This window comes from Fragaria vesca, linkage group LG4, assembly GCF_000184155.1.
Source record: "Fragaria vesca subsp. vesca linkage group LG4, FraVesHawaii_1.0, whole genome shotgun sequence".
NCBI classification, from domain to species: Eukaryota; Viridiplantae; Streptophyta; class Magnoliopsida; order Rosales; family Rosaceae; genus Fragaria; species Fragaria vesca.
This window is the reverse complement of record NC_020494.1, coordinates 7,605,117-7,622,242: the sequence shown is the minus strand read 5'-3', so window position 1 is coordinate 7,622,242 and position 17,126 is coordinate 7,605,117. Positions and strand designations below refer to the sequence as shown.

Genomic DNA, 17,126 nt, shown 5'->3' with positions numbered 1-17,126 from the left:
TTTTTTTTTTGTAATTGGGTTGATATAGGTTGGACCGGTGGATGCCCAACCCATTTTTTTCCTCCCTTTCTCTTCTTCCCTCTTTCTTTTCCTCTCCCCGAGCTCTCTCTTCCCGCTGGACTTCCAGCCGTCGACTGCCGCCGTCCGGCCACCCACCGGCCGCCGCTCCACCCCAGCTCGGACCCCCATCTCCTCCTCTCCCTCCCCGGCCTAGCCCCCGAGCCTCTAACCCGCCGGAAACGTCGGGAAGCATTTCGCCGGAACTTCCTCCTCCGGCCACCAATCCGGGCAAGCTTGGTATGGTTTTGTAGCCCTCCAACCCAGCAGCCTTGCCCTAAAAGGACTCACTCCCTCTTGAGCTAGGTAAGGAGAAATTTGAGGTGGAAGTTTTATGGTGTTTTTGATGTTTTTAGTCGATTACCCTAGTTAGGCTTGAAATTGGTATTTGTGCTAGTTATGAAAGTTGTAGAGCTTGATGAGAGGATTATGCTGTTAAAATTTGGTAGCATTTGCAGGTCGCCGGAGTTGGTCGCCGGCCGCCGCTGTTTTGGGAAATTTTGTGGTTTTTTATTTAGAATATTAAGGGGATATTATTGAGGTGAATTTTGGAATTTTTGGATGAGATTTGGATAGGTTTGTGAATTTCCGAAGTTTGGTATTTTTGGCGGTTAATTAATGTAGAATCCGGCCGTAGGATTTAAGTCGTATTTTGGGGAGGTTGTATTTACGACTGTTGAGTATGATATTTAAGTTCGGATCGTTCCGATGTAAGATTATCAAAGTTAGGCAATGATGAGCGTAATTATGGCTCTCGGGTAATTTTGCCTATTTTGATTAAATATTGGATTATTGGTTGGGAAATTAATATTATATTTGGAACAGGACGTGAGGAGGCTCGAGCAGACGAGACCCCAGATCGACATCAGGCTTAGGCCTAATTTGTAAGTGGACTTTTATTTGAAATAATATGCATGCTATGGTTCATGATTGAACATTTCCTTTTGTTGGAGTTTTTTACGTCAATTAATTTTGACGCTTTTATTTCTCTTAGAGAGTTACCGAAAATGGGATTTTCGGTGAATATAAATATGTAATTATGAGAGAGTATGTATAGAAAATGCTAGCTAGCCATATGTGTCTGTCCACCTTAATGGCGTAGCATATAGCCGCATTATGGTGTGACGTGAGCGTTGGACGTAAGCGTAGTAGCCCTATTTGAGTGTTTAATTCATATAGGGGGTATGGACACATATTTATACACTTGTCTGTCCACCTTGATGGCGTAGTGTAACACCGCATTAAGGCGTGACGTGAGCGTTGGACGCGAGCGTAGTAGCCCTATATAGACCCATGAATTTATATAGGGAGTATGGACGAGTGTAAATACATACATATATTATAGAGTCTGAGAGGCTCGATATTTTATGGGATAAAAGTTTTATCGCTTGCGGCATGCATTCGATTTTCCTTAGAAATTAATTTGGGGAAACATAAATATTTTATTTATTATTTTATTTTTGTCCACTCACTCTAACGTTATTAAATGTTTTCCCCTGGGCCATTCGTTTTAAATTGCCCAGTCTGCAAAGTTCGGGTTGGATCTAGTAGGAGACGAGGCATAGTCACCCGCTTTTCTGCCAGTTTTCATCAGTAGGTTACCTGTTCAACCTACTCGTGTTTTCTTGCTTCCGCTTGTGTTTAGTAGCTCTGAATACTTTGGGATTATTGTATATTATATGATGTTCGGAAGTGTTGAATTAAGAGTATAATATGAAATTTTCGAGTTAAGGTTGTCCATCTGCAAGGGAGATTTTCTTAATCTTTTCAGTAAATTTTCCTTGGAGGTGGTCCCAGCACGATTTACTCCGGGTTTCAGGGTGAAATTCGGGGTGGGTCGTGTCACTCCGTCCCCGTCCCCTTTCGGGATCAGGTTCCCATACCCGCTCCGATCCCCATTAACCCTTCTCCATCCCCGTCCCTGTCCCCTTTGGGGATAAAGTAATTTAAAAGAAATAGAAGTATGAAACTAAAATCAATACCAAAATAAATAAGTTCCTTGATTCAATTCAAAATAGAAGCAATGTATGTTTAGGTTTGCTACGTTATTTTGATTAAACAATTTTTTTTCGTATAAAATTGTACTAGAGAATTAACAAATATATAATAAAAAGGAAGTTTCTACAAATATTTATTAAAATAATCAAAAAAAAAATTACAAAAGATTTTTACATAAAAATATATATAATAATCTTAATGGGTGAGAATAAGGGTATCCGATTTAAAAATCTAAATACTGAAGATCTTTATCCTCGTTACCCGTTTATTCCCATTAAGGTCGAATACCCGTGGGTACCCTACCCGTTAGGATTCCACAATTCAAAATCCTATTGACAAACCAGCCCAAACCCTGTGACTTGACCCGACCGACTGCGAGTTTCGATATAAAAGAGGCGTAAGAAAACTATCAAAAAAAAAAAAAAAAAAAAGGAACCTATCAATCTATTGTTGTTCTCTTTCACGCTCTCACAGAATTGAACCCTAGAAAGTATGGCTGCATCCGACGCGATCTCCCAGAGTGATGTTAAAAAGCTTGCCCTTTCCTTTGAGACTCTCGACGCCTCTTCTCCCGGTATGAATTTTTTGTGATCTGAAAGAAGTTATATTCTATTCCTTTTTTTTTTTTTTTTGGGTTTCGTTTGCTCCATCCTTGTATGTTTTCGAATTTTTCGACAGTTTGTTAAGGATTGTCTTCTCAAGGGAACCCACTTTCGTGATTTTTGTTAAAATAAGATTAATGATTGTGAAAATATCTGTTACTTTCAAATTCAGATCTGAAAGTTGTTCTGGCTAATCTGTAATTTCTTGTCAGATACAAGGAAACCGCTCAGTTCCGGTTCTGAAAGCAGCAATCGAAAAGGTTACAGAGAATCCTTTTAAGTTGTTCCCTGTGTTAGATTAATATTAGTAATTGTGAAAATATTAGTATTAAGAGATCCGAATTTTGTTCTTTTTTTTTTTTTTTCTTCTCTCCCTGCTCCCTGCTCTGTGTATCATTTTGAAGTATCTGCTTTCTTTCTTGTCTCCCATGTGCTTTCTAGCTCCTTTTACATTGTGGTGTTTGTGTAATTGGCTTAATCTCTTACAAACCTATGCTTGAATTTATTCCCAGAATTTATGTAAATTTTGGTAAAGCCAGATTTAAAACTGATATCCCAGTACTTAATTAATTGGTATGATGTTGCAGAAAGTTTTACCACAACCATTTAAGTTTTTGATGAAAAGGAATTTCAGATGTAACTACCATAGACTCTATTTTGTTATCTTTTATGGGTATCTAACAACAGAAGTGCATACAAACAGGCCCCTATACTCCTGTCTTGTTCGGATCCAAGTTCAGAGAACCAGTGGCCGGTGGAGATGCTTCTATGAACAAAGGACCATTAAGTGACAATGAGGGTTCTAAGGTGAACTCCAAACAAACAGTCATCTGTACTCCTGTTGACTGTAGTTCCAATTTCAGAGGTCCAGTGGCTGGTGGAGTTGCTTCTACGGATGAAGGACCATGTCTGCGTTGCGATGTGTGTTCTAAGGAGCACCCCCTTTGTGATATTTGTTATAAGGTTCACCACTATGAGCTTTGCCCTTACTTCCACCGTGTTCCACAGGGTGCAACTTTTGACCCTGGCTATGAAATAATTTGTGGATGTGGTAATATATTTAATGAGGATAAGTGGGCTTGTACCTTTTGTGGTGGGAGCATAGCAATGCTAAAGGCGAAGTATTGTGACATTTGTCGTAGCTGGAAATTGCACAGCACATATGAATGCCTGAAGGACGAGGTTCGTGCTGCCATGTATAAATCGGACAGAGATAAGCAGCTTTCACTTGTGCGGAAATGGATTCCTTATGTTTCAAAATCATCATCTGGAAAGTTGTGTGTTCCAACTATTCCTGGTTTTGTGGACACATGAATGAATGCAAGTTTACGGGGTTTAGGAAACAAGATTGCAATGAGGTGTTGTTTGCTTCTCTGGAAAATGGACTGGTTGCACCTGTGAGGATTTGGTCAATGTAACATTATTTGGTTAATGTGACTTTATGAGCAGATAATTAGAGACGTCTTGAAAACTTCTTAATATCTGAAATGTTTAGCTATGTACAATGGTTTGTAGGATTTGCCTTTTTTTATTTGTTTTCTTATGAGGTACTTTGGTGCTATAATGGTGGGTCTTGTATCTTGATCATAGTTACTCGTTGTATTCTCGTGAAACCTAAAGATGAGGAGGTATGCGACTGTAATAGAATAAGGTTTAGGACACATACGAAGGATAATTAGTAGGGCTGCATTCAGATTGGATCAATTTTTTTAAAATAGGATCTGCGATCCGAATGTTTAATTTTTTCGGATCGAATTTGTATTTTTTAAATACCTGATCCGAACGGATCAAGATCTGAAAAAACCGGTTCAGATCTTGGTTTTTTGTTTGGATCCGTAAAGCCTGGAATTTGAGACATTTTTTCATGAAAGCAAAGACATGTTTCCAAGATTCTGAGTTTTCAAAGCAACGTTAAACTTCAAACTTCAAAGTATAACATGGAGTTCTAATGCAAATTAAAACCAGAGCTGGATAGTTTAACAAACATTCACTACAATAATAAACCCAAGTATAGGAAGGTAACTAGCAAGAAAAACCAAAAAGAGCATAAACCTAAAACGAGTTTCATGCGACATGACGCTTCACTGCTCACTCCTCATCCTCTGAGGCGGCCGCCTCCAAGGAGACTTGTGATGACAAAGTCAAATGTGTTTCTCAGAGTCAATTCTCACCATGAAGGATGGGATGTTAACAACCTGCCTTTCAACCCTGCTGATGACAAAAGAGAATTAAGTATAACAGTTCAGGCTATTACGTCTTAACATCATCATATATAGATATATTTGGGGACATTTTCTTACCCTAAGAATCTAATAGCCTAAAATAGATATAGTTTAATCCAATATTAATTCGGATCCACTCTCACCCTACTTATTCATTTCATTTTATGTACTGAGGGACTATCTGTTTGGAAAAATAATATAATAGAAATATCAACTCAAACCACACAAATGATAAATATGCAGAAGAGATAAAAGATAGAGGAATGGAACACCGGATATAATGTGGTTCGGCAATGTGTTTACGTCCACGGGGCAGCAACAACAAGAACTTCCACTATAAGAATAATGGGTACAAGAGATACACAACTTCAAGAACACGACTTAAAGAAACCCTCTCTCATACACTTGTTTTGCTACCAATAACACTACACTCTCAATTTGGAGTGGACACTCACTCTCTACTTGGATGAGATGCTTGAGATGGATGAGATGATGGGATGAGCAAATGACCTCTCCTTATATAAGCTATGGAGGAACCAATCTAGACCACTCATTAGTGCTCTCCCATAATGGTGCTTAAGGAACATTCCATAACTCATAATATGTCTTCACCATAACTCTTAAAACCATCCACCTTCTTTGTGTAACTCCAGAGTTACTAACTCCTGAAACGGTCTTTTCACATTACCAACTCATGAACCTTTCACATTTCTTGTCATAAGTTATTGTGAGTTATTGGTCTAGATATTTCAATACTATCTGCACTTGTATCTCAGGCTGTTAACTTGGGAGCATTGAAGGGACTGAAAATGTGTTCAAATGCACCAACTCTACAACACCACCTTTTTGCTAATGGTAGTTTGCTTTTGGTAATGCTACTCTACATGAATGTTAGCTGATTCGACAACTCATCTGGCCAGCAGGTCAATTACCTAAAAAGTTCTGTAGTTTTCAGTCAAAACTTAGCAAAACATCTGTAACAGATTTAAGCTGCCGCTTTGCAAGTTAAAAATGTTCAGGAACATGACAAATACGTCTTGGATTACCACTGCGGGTTGGAAGATCAAAAGTCGATAAATTCTGCTACTTACAGGAGAAGGTAACGAAGAAGCTGGTGAACTGGAAAGCTCAGATTCTAAGTTGTGCTGGTAAGACAGTTCTGATTAAGGCAGTGGCCCAAACAATGCCTACATGCTATGAGTTGTTACCTTCTTCCAAAAACCCTATGTGATGATATTCACAAGTTATGTGCTTCATTCTTCTACGGAGACTTGGACACTAAGAAGAATATACATTGGCAAAGTTGGAAGCGACTATGTCTGACAAAGGAAGAAGGTGCTATGGGATTTAAAAATTTGTATGCATATAATTTGGCTATGCTTGCAAAACAGGGTTAGCGATTTATCTCTCAGACGAGTTCACTTGTTACTCGAGTGTTCAAGGCTAGATATTTTCCAAATTCCTCTTTTCAGGAAGCACAATTAGGGGACAACCCTTCTTATCCTTGGCGAACTATTTTGAAAAGCAAACCTGTTTTGCAGGCTGATACCAAATGGAGAATGGGAGATGGTATCAAACGTGAATATATGGCAGGATGAGTGGACCTGATTGCCCCGTATACCTTGTGCAAAAGCCAGCTCAAGTCCCCATTGAGAGGGTATTTGATTGAAAATTATACAGCGCACCCGGGTGCGCCGCGCACGCGCACCCGGGTGCGCTGAATACGCTCTCGTATTTGATTTACTCACTCCTTCTGAGAGTTGGAATGAGCAGTTAATTCACCAACTTTTTCACCCTCAGGTTGCTGTGCAGATTCTTAAAATTTCACTGAACAGACATGCTATGCAGGATGCACAATATTGGGCACCAGATAAAAAAGACTTATTTTCGGTCAAATCTGCGTATTGAATAGCTCGAGCACATGTCATGGGCAGTGTTTTGCCTCTACCTCACAAGGCGATATATACAAGGCTTTATGGAAGAAAATATGGCCAGCTAAAGTACCAGGTAAAGTCCAGATGTGTTTGGAGGGCATGTATTGCCCACTAGAGCAAGAATTACCACCAAGGGATAAGGTGAAGTCAATTGTTTAATGTGTGGGCATCACTTTGAGAACAATGTGCACTTGTTTTGTAAATGCCCCATTGCCAAGGAGCTGCTCTCAAAAATCCCAGGTAAAATAAACAGTATTGTTTTGCCTGATCCAATTTTCAAAGAATGGATGCTGGATATTGCTCTCAGCAAACTAAAAGCGTTTGATTATGGTTATGATGAGTATTTGGGCCTTGTGGAAGAATTGAAATTCCATGCTGTGAGAGAACACTTCAAGAACTACCAACATGTTTCTAGACTATGACATGGTTAGAAGAGTTTCAAAAAGCTCGATGCTCTACCCTAACCAACAGCATCAAATCAGTTGAGCGCTGGTCTGCAAGCTCTACTGCATCCAAACTAAATGTGGATGGAGCTTTCTTACCTTCATCGACTCGGCATTGGTGGTGTGCTGCGAGACAAAAATGCTACTTTTGTAGCAGCCTTCAGTAAGCCGATTCAGCAAGCTGCCTCAGCTCAGCATGTAGAACTCATGGCTATTAGAGCAGATGTTGACTTTATCAAGCAGCAGCAACTGACTGCTTGTTGGCTGTTCAAGACATTCAACACTAGCAGGAATCTGAATGTGTTATATGCAGCAGTACTAGACATTAGAACTGAGATTCAAAGTTTACAATATGTAGACGTGTGTTTAGCTTCCAGATCATGTAACCAGGTAGCTCATAAATTGGCTAACTTGGAGTATGAGTCTGATCACTACCAAGAGTGGCATCAACAACCTCCCAATTGTATTGTTAATGCACTCGATTTTGACTGTAATCCTGCCCAACTTTCCAGTTGAATAAATATCAGTAGCTCTTTCCAAAAAAAAAAAAAGATAACTAATCAGCTTATCATCAGGCACTAGAACAAACTTGAACATATCAAAACATAGAGCACAAAAGTTCACCCTTGAATTAAGGTTCAATCTTATAATAAAGCAATTGTAAACTATTGTCACATAATCTCATATCTAAGTATACCTTCAATATACCAGAAGAACAATACTAAACTTGAAACCCAGCCATCCACCAATCTAAACAAAGCAAAGAGATCCTCAGATTTCGGATGTCAAATTTGAAATATGCAAAAGCTGACAACTTAGACTACATGAGATTCAAAAACGTACTGGCTTGGATTAATTACACAATAGCAAGATACCAAGAGAATGGTGTATGTTTCATCAGTCTTCATGGAGTAGAAAACTGCAAAATACGAAAGTTTCCGACAGATTATTCTAATCCTAAGGGTCTACCAAATCATCAATGATCTTCATGCTCCGTGCTCGATCAAGTATCTTACGACTAGCATATGTGAGGTAATAATAGTCAGTTTTAGAACGGTCTTCTTTGTAATATGGCTGACACCGGAAAGGCTTTTTGTAATCCATACAAGAAGTGTACCAGCTATCACAACAATCTGATGATGAGAGTTTAACAAGGTACACCAGAAATGTCTTCCCACGGAATAACCAGTGGATTTGATCTCTTGCAATATTGGTGTCAAATCTGTTCAAAAAAAAAAAAACACGTTATGGTCATATTGGAATGTCAGACAGCTTGACTTTCAAACAAAATTCAAAAAATTGAGTAAATTGGTTTCTTAATAGAAAAACAGGACTCCATGCAAACGGTAAAGCACAATAAGAATCTAAAAAGGAATCAGAAAGAATTTGATACACGTACCTTTTTAGGTCTCTCGCCAAGTCTATCGAATTCAAGAATTTTTCATCTCTCTTACGAATGACAACAAACATATTTCTGTTATCAAAAACTATGTCTGCATAAACAGGGTTATCAAGCTCGTCCAACAAATATCCTTGATACTCCAACACGGATCTCTCATCCTTCAAAGAAATGACTGTCCAAAAATACAAAAAATGGAAAATACTTAATATTTCTGAACTCTGATCAATAAAGACTCGTAGTTTAATAAAAATATCAAAAATTCATATATATGTATGTGATTGTAAATAACAGAATCATCCCTTAACTATAATTCAATTAATTAGTAAAAGAACGATTTTATAGTCAAAGTTTGTGAACTCTAGTCACATCGGATGATTCAGCAAATATCAGATATAGAGCAACAAATCACAACTATCAAGAATTAAGAAAAGGAGGCTTAGACAGGCTCTAGCCTCTAGAGGCTTGTGGTCTGTCAGATTTGTAGCTGTCTTGGAGGGGGAACTGAAATGGGAGATTATTGAAGTCAGATTGGATCGTTTTGCAGCTACGGCCGATTGGCTGCGTCGATTCCCATTAATTAGAAGATCATCTACCTGTGCTACTGGAGATGCGTATAAAGTGCGACATTTAAACCATAATGAATCAGATCATTTACATGTGCTTCTAGAGATGTGTAAGAAAAAGAAAAGGAAGAGAAAGAAAAAAGTTCCGTTTTGAAGAGTATTGGATAAGAGAAGAGGATTGTAGGGACTTGGTGGAGGTTGGTGCTAAAACCCTGAAAGTCCTTGTGAACACAAAGCATAGAAAAGAACCTAGTAGCAAGGTTGGTTCTCTCCTTGCCCACAAGACTTGATTCGGAGTCCGATTAAGGGACATCCCCAAAAGCACATTGCACCGCCTGGTGCCGGCAAGCCCTGCATGCAAAAGAGACAGTTTTGCCCAAAGCTACAGCTAAACAGCCAAACAGATTGTACCTTCGAGGGGCTTCGATAAGGAGATGCTATATCTCCTTATTTGTTTGTAATCTGTGCTGAATTTCTATTTTGACAACTCATGAAAGCTGAGGCATTGGAGGCAGTGCATAGGGTGAGGGTGTGGGTTTAGGGTTTAGGGGTTAGAAGGTGTGCGTTGGAGCTCCATCAATAAGTTATCTATTTGTTGCACCTGACTCATCCATATCCTTGAGGAAGAGCTGAATGGTTTATAATATACTGAAGTGGCATGAGGAGTTGTTGGGGGCAGCAAGTTAATTACACCAAAAGTGAAATTGCTTTTAGTAAGAACGTTCCCAGAGAAGGGATGTATGCATCTTTTCAACACTTCTCTTTTGGCCAAACAAGGATGGCGGCTGTTCAGAGTTCCTGATTCTCTTATAGCAACGGTTCTCAAGGCCAATTATTTCCCACTAGAAGAGTTCATGAAGGAAGAATTGAAAATGAGGTGTTGATATACTTGGAGGAGCATATTGAAAGGTAGAGAGTTGGAACAAGGGAATTCGGTTTCAAGTCGGGAATGGGGAGAAAATCTGTCTGGGATGACCTTAAAACTCCCATATCTTATCGGTTCAGACCTTACTCGCTTCCAATGCAAGGTACTAAGGACTGTAGAATATTCGAGCTCATTAACCCGGGGGAAGGAGATTAATGTATGGTTACTGAATGATGTTTATGGACAATAAAGTTGATAATATTGTTCGAATTCCTCTCAGCCTTGTTGGTAGTGATGATCTAGTAAGTTGCATGGCATTTTGATAAGAAAGGTGATTAAAGTGTTAAAAAGGGCTATCATGTTGCTAGAATGCTAGAGACAGAGAATTTTGAGAATAGGGTGTCAACTTCAGGGGGCAGAGGTAACGGAGGACTTGGAGTCCTAATGTTCCTCCCAAAGAATGCATACCCCTGGCATCTGGTAAGGGGTATTCTTCCCACTCGAGTTGCCTTGTCTAAAAAGGTATCACTCCCACTCCCAGATGATAGGTGTCCTTTATGTTCAATAAATAGGGAAGGTAGGAATGTGATGTAGTGAATGTGTTTTGGAGAACAGGTCCTCTCAGTCTAAAACAATCTGAGCATATGGCGCAATTTATGGAAGAGTGGGTAGTGGTTTTGGGACATGCTCAGAATGCTGTATGGTGACCAGGTGGAGCTTTTCTTAATGTCTCTTTGGAGATCTGGTATGAACGTACAACCTGATTTGGAAGGGTCAGTTTTATAACTCGACTTCCATGAATAATAGAGTATTTCTTTTCTATAGGATTATAATAGGCACCATGTGTCCTATGTTAAGAATTGGAAGCATCCAGCTGCCAGATGGTTGAGTCCCCCGGTGGTAGTCTCAAGATAAAAGTCGATGGGAGCTACCAAGAGAAGGCCCGATGTGGAGGAGTGGGAGTAATAACTCGAAATGACCATGGTGAGTGCATGGAAGCATTGGCTCGACTTTTACCTTATTTACAGTCTGCAATGCATTCTGAAGCTGAAGCGCTTAGGGCAGGGCTTTTAATGACGGTACATTAAGGTTGGGTGTGTTGGTGATGAAAATTCCCACCAACAGGATGAATCATAGGTGCAGTCTGACTGCTTGGTGCTTATCAACGCCCTCAAGGAATTAGAGGTAGGACGAGTTATTGATGACTTTGGAAAGGTACGCTGTATGCTAGATCTTTTACTTTCATTATCCTCAAGCAAACGGTGTTGTCAATAGGCTAGCAAATCTTGCTAGTTGGAATGGTTCAGATGAATTTTGGGATGAAGAGGGTCCTATTATTATTCAGGATCTTCTATTTGAAGATGTTGGCTACAATTCTAGGGGATTAAGTATTATGTCTCCCAATGTATTCTACTACTATCAATAATATGATAGAGGCACCTTAATTTAAAAAATAATAATAATAAGAAAATATCACAATACCTTGAATACGTCCACCAGTGTGAGGATCTCTGCATTCTGCTCTTATCATTTTGTCCTTTACAACAGGTACGTCTATTGGTGTTGTTAACCTGACAAAATTGTAAAAATGATTAAAATAGGGTATAAGAATAGTAATTTTTAGTTTTATGAGGAAACATAAATAAACAATCACATATTTTGAAAAGACTATATATAAATTTTTTTAACATACTCTCTTAACTCAGATACAGCTTGGCTGAAACCACTTCCACTGCCGAAAACTGTCTCTTCTATTAGGAGCGGAGCTTCATGCACATCCGCCACCACAATAACATGATACTCCTACAAGAGAAAAAAATAGAAATAATTCAATTCAACACAATAAATGTATGAGAGATTTCAAGTTAAACAAAAACTAAATTTTAGATAATAGAAGCACGTACCTTTAATTGAGAAATCCAAGCACATAAGAAGACAGTGGAGAGTTTATCTTTATCAGGGTTAAAAGGACAGATTTGACGAAAGTATTCAGTGGCAGCCAAGCCAACCAATCCAAGAATAGGTGTGACTCCATCGTCTCTGTGTCCCTTCATTTTATCACGAACATGCTCAACCATCTTCAAGCACCTCTCCCCATCACCACTAAGTGTTGCATAGACTTTTGGAATGATTTCTATAAATTTATCTTCAACTTCACTCCACATAATCTCATACTTCCTCCTGTTATTTGGGTCATTTGGGTCATCCTCTGAGAAACAAACATCAACAAGTGAACCATTACAAAAACTGAACATTAAATATCACTCACATAAACACACACACATAATGTAACTCACTATGTTTTACATACCTATATATGTAGTAGTCGTCAGCGAATCAACTCCAATTATTAGCTCAGTTGCCGAAAGCCGAACCCACAGAATTGTGGTTCCATGCCACAAACCCTTAAAATATTTGGGAATCTCGGTGCTTGAGTCATTCAAAAACAATAGAAACTTAATTATCATAAACAAAATAAACACAAACACATGCACAAGTAAAGACCTGCTATGATAAGCACATAAGATTGAGCAGATTTTTTTTTTTTTTTTGTTAGAAAATAGAGAGCAGAGGCTAAGATGAGCAGAGCTATGTTGAAAGCCTCAAGAAAGAAAAGAGGGAATTGGCAAATGAAAAGGAAGGAAAAAAAAAAATTGTAAATGAGGACTTGGCAGGTTTATTTAGTCTTTGAATTTAGAAGTAGAATACGAATAGATTTAGGTTAAATACAATTATGACCGATGTCCTCTCTCATAACCCTATATTCTCCCGTTACTGATTTTGAGAATACAGAAAGCTATAGGATATGAATAATTTGACTAATGTGAGAGTTTGATCGTACGAAGTACCTTGTTACATGCTCAACATAGCTTCTACAATCAGAAGTGTCACCGACAAAATCACTCTGAGCTTCACTGATGTTAAGATCCTTAAACTGGGAATATTGCAACAAGGGTAGCCAGCTTTTTGGAACCTCTAGATCACTGATTACAAATGAAAAAACAATGAATACCAATAACTAGTTAGAACTACAGAAAGGGACTCACATTTATTAAAATTAAAGGCATGTTAACAAAACCAGATGGATGAACAACATACCCATCAAGACATTTCTCCTTGCAAAGACTAATAAAGTCATCAGTATATCTGTGGAAAATACTATCCCGGCAGTTCATCAACTTTGGAATATGCTCAACATAGCTTCTACAATCAGAAGTGTCACCAACAAAATCACTCTGAGCTTCATTGATGTTAACATCCTTAAACTGGGAATATTGCAACGAGGGTGGCCAGCTTTTTGGAACCTCTAGATCACTGGTTATAAATGAGAAACAATGAATACCAATAACTAGATAGGACTACAGAAAGGGACTCACATATATTAAATTAATGGCATGTTAACAAAACCAGATGGATGAACAACATACCCATCAAGACATTTCTCCTTCCAAAGATTGATAAAGTCATCAGTATATTGGATGAAAATACTATCCAGGCGGTTTATCAACTTTGGAATATCCTCCAGAAATAAGATGTCCCAGATGTTTAATACTTGAACATAGTGCAAGTCCTTTGCAGTATCGTTAGTGCAAACAGAGTATAGCCCTTCAACCTTAAACTTCTTCAAGATCATGGAAGAGCTACCACAAACAGTCTCAAAATTTTGCTTCTTAGGTCTCCAACCACTGGAAAGATTCAGTAGAAGATGTGGCACTGACTTCTGCAAGCAGACCAGTGTCAGTTTCTTGAATGACTACAGAAAGTTATCACTGAAAAGTATCTGAATACAATGTACAAACCAAATAATCACATTAAGCAAAAACATTGAAAAGCCCTTGTAAGAGAGGTGACTCTTTGCGGTTTTGAAATGAATTGAAGTGATTGATGGCTGTTCCATGGTACAGTGGACATATAAATATGTCTCTTCTCCACCTTGGAACCCATCAACTGTTTATACCTTCACTACAAAGCCATCAAGCTTATTATATTTCTCACCCACTCTGTCCTGGATTGTGACTACTTGAGCAGCATAGGGAGAAACTATACCAATACTGAGTCTCTGTTTCAATTCAACCCATCCTGTATAGAAGAGAGCCAAATGAGAATATTAAAACAACACAATACGAGCATAAGACTTTGGCAATATGTGACATGTTAGTGGTTTAAAAATATAACCCTAGTACAGGCATACTTCTTGAGTTGAAACTAAAGCAATGGAGACTTGCATGAGAAATGCTGAATCAAATTGCAAACAAATTCAAACAAAAAATTAATCAGCCATACAAAGACAGTTATGTGGTAACACTTGTACAGAAAGAAGAACTAATACATTTCTTACAGGTCAAGTTGTATTCTCTAGTGAACAAGGTAATGTAAATTTTAAACCAAAAGCATCAATTTGGAAATCCCAATATTAAATATACTGAGATGAGGGAATGAAGAAGGTATCCTGCTAGACATACCTTTGTACAGATTCAGCAGCATTTTTGAAATATTAGCAACCTCCACCATATTCTTCTGACTATGACCATCCTCATCTTTCTCCTCTCTTCCACCAATCACATTTATAAAAGAACGCAGACCAAACATTGCTCCTGGAAGATAGTGCTTCTCGTGGCTTCTTCGTTTTACATTTGGAGCATCCAGGATCCTGTTATAATAGAAGTTTAAATTTGGGAATAAACTTATTGACAGATCCATTCTGTATTGCATGTTTAAAAGCACAACCTCTCAAACGAACTTCTTGCAAAACCAGCTTCAGCATAAACCTAGAGAAGATACAAAAGCAAATTTTGCAATGAGAAAGAAGTACAATGCATAATTATTAAAAGAGAAGGAAAGAATATAAGTGTCAATGTAGCATCAACGTACATTGCTTGTTACCGTAGCTGGTAACTGACATTCGTCACCAGCAAGAACAGCATGCTTCACACCTGGAAGTTGCAGGGATATTGTTGACTCACACTTGGTTAGTTGTGCAGCCTCGTCAATAACAACAATGCTTAGTGGCTGCATTGCCACTCTGTGCAGCTTATACGAACTAGATGCGGTGCAAAATATTAGAGTTGCTCTTTGAAAACAGAACTCCCGTATAGAATCCGATTGAAATGATTCAGGAATCCTCTTCACCTAAAAATGCAAAGGCTCAGAATAAGTACTCCCTCAGAAACAGCACATAATGATATCATAAAAGTTAAACTAGTATACCTTAACAGGAATACTATAATGTGGTAGAAAATTCAGTCAACCAGACGATTCTTATCAATGGTAATAGGAATCTAATATCTAATAATGAAATTCAGGACTAGTAATCCAAATTCCTTTGTACAAGCTTCAATGCTTTCTATTATCCCTAGTTTAGCCTGAATTCCTGAAGAAAATATAAAAGATATGCTATATATTTGCACAACCAATACCTGCCGATTTGCGATTTGGGCCATTTTGTTCATGGGTATAGCTTTTCTTTTAAATTTTAACAACATATTCACGTTAAAAAGGGAAGAAAAGATTGCAAAAATAAAATGTGCTACATTAAAAAGCAACCTCCTTTCATAGGCATCAAGATTCAACACAACCCCTGTGCCAAACTAGTAACTTTTGGCTTGTGGGTCTTCCCCATAACGAAAAGAAATCTGCAATACCAACCTCAACAGCGTTTGAAGAAAAGAGAACATATTAAACACATAAGCAACAACCTTTCGTAACAAACACAAAAATATGAGATTTATACTATCATAAGTGGAAGCAAATACCTTGTCTTCGTAAAAATCCTCATTGGAAGGTTCAGGCTTGATCTTTTTCTTGCCAGAAACCTCCATCATCAACCAAGACTCTTGCTTTTCTTCTCTGCCTTCTTCAACACAGAGCTTATGATTCTGAACCGTTGCACAGAAAACCCACTTCTTAGAATTTGATAAAGCTGAGAGCTTTGAAGTTGGAACAAAGAAACGATACAAAGTCTAAAAATCTATACTTGAATGATCACCTGGATGCATTGTTATAGTAAAAGTGACTCTCAACCTAAAATGCTTCTGGACTAGAGTTTTGATCAAAGTGACTCCAAAACCCTATGAAAGAAAGAGTGAACAGAGATGAGAAAAGCCTCCGCTTTCTACTTAGGTCTTCTCATCAGTTTTCATTTGACCATTTAACCTCAGAAAAGGTTTTCTTGCTTTCTTGGGGTTAGAAAACACAAAGTTCACTCGGACAAGTTTACTTTCAATTTTTTCTCCAAGAAATTATTGGGAAGCGCGACAGTCTTTTTTTTTTTTTTTTTAGGTAAATAAACCGCGACAGGTTTTCACGCAGGGTCACGAAAGTATAAAAACCCCGTCATAATTAGAAGCAATCATTTTTTTTTGGTTAACTTCGGTTTTGCTTTTTTTTTGTTCTTATTTTCTGTTCGGTTAAACTTCATGGTAGGTTTATTTAAGTCTGCTTTCGAGCTATCTAGCATTGCTTATATTGTAATTGTCATTTTTGTTTGGTTATAAAAAACTTCATGTCCATGTTTTGAAAAAATAAAAAAATTTAACCATGAATGATACAAACAACTCATCACTTACAAACCCATTAACTTTGCGTGAGTATCTTCCATCATAAGTTAAATTTAAAGCCAAATTTAGCTAACAAAATAAGATTATTCTCTACAATCTTTTTCAGCCAAATTTATAGCATTGTGGACTTAAAAAAAAAAAAAAAAAAAAAAAACCTACCACATACAGAATTTAAATGTTGGTGTTAAGAAAATGAGATAGAACCCGGTACCATTTGGTTTAGTGTTATAAGTCTCTCATTTTAAGTGAGAGGTCGTGAGTTCAACTCACAGTACGTTATAACATATTAATTGTGTATTTGATCAAAAAAAAAAAGATATATAGACAGGTTTAGCTAATTGTCATTTGGTCGCTTACGTCGTGAGGAGAGAGAATGATTTTCATTACCTTTGCAATTAAGGCGAGGTGACGCAAAAGATTTGAAAAAAAAACAAAAACAAAAACTAGGCATTGAGGCAAAAGATTTTGAAAAAAAAAAACAAA

General features: G+C 37.9%; 2 protein-coding genes across 2 annotated transcripts in view; one reads left to right on the top strand and one right to left on the bottom strand.

Annotated features, from left to right (window-relative positions):
• Positions 1-2,527: 2,527 nt before the first annotated feature.
• LOC101307481 lies at positions 2,528-4,513 on the top strand. Its single transcript, XM_004296637.1, has 3 exons — positions 2,528-2,629; positions 2,870-2,917; positions 3,361-4,513. Exons 1-3 carry the CDS (start codon positions 2,548-2,550, stop codon positions 3,969-3,971), a joined length of 741 nt encoding a protein of 246 aa, XP_004296685.1. The 5' UTR covers positions 2,528-2,547; the 3' UTR covers positions 3,972-4,513.
• A 3,700-nt stretch (positions 4,514-8,213) lies between these two features.
• The window catches only part of LOC101303608, an 11,834-nt gene continuing 2,921 nt past the window's right edge, over positions 8,214-17,126 (bottom strand). Inside the window, exons 2-15 of the mRNA XM_004297985.1 lie at positions 15,840-16,013; positions 14,959-15,216; positions 14,815-14,855; positions 14,550-14,737; positions 14,045-14,166; positions 13,515-13,840; positions 13,186-13,401; positions 12,936-13,070; positions 12,398-12,516; positions 11,991-12,295; positions 11,780-11,889; positions 11,569-11,657; positions 8,656-8,830; positions 8,214-8,478 (exon numbers count right to left, since the gene is read on the bottom strand). Of these exons, the coding sequence (XP_004298033.1) occupies positions 8,214-8,478; positions 8,656-8,830; positions 11,569-11,657; positions 11,780-11,889; positions 11,991-12,295; positions 12,398-12,516; positions 12,936-13,070; positions 13,186-13,401; positions 13,515-13,840; positions 14,045-14,166; positions 14,550-14,737; positions 14,815-14,855; positions 14,959-15,216; positions 15,840-16,013 (2,523 nt within the window). The remainder of the gene's footprint in view (positions 8,479-8,655; positions 8,831-11,568; positions 11,658-11,779; positions 11,890-11,990; positions 12,296-12,397; positions 12,517-12,935; positions 13,071-13,185; positions 13,402-13,514; positions 13,841-14,044; positions 14,167-14,549; positions 14,738-14,814; positions 14,856-14,958; positions 15,217-15,839; positions 16,014-17,126) is intronic.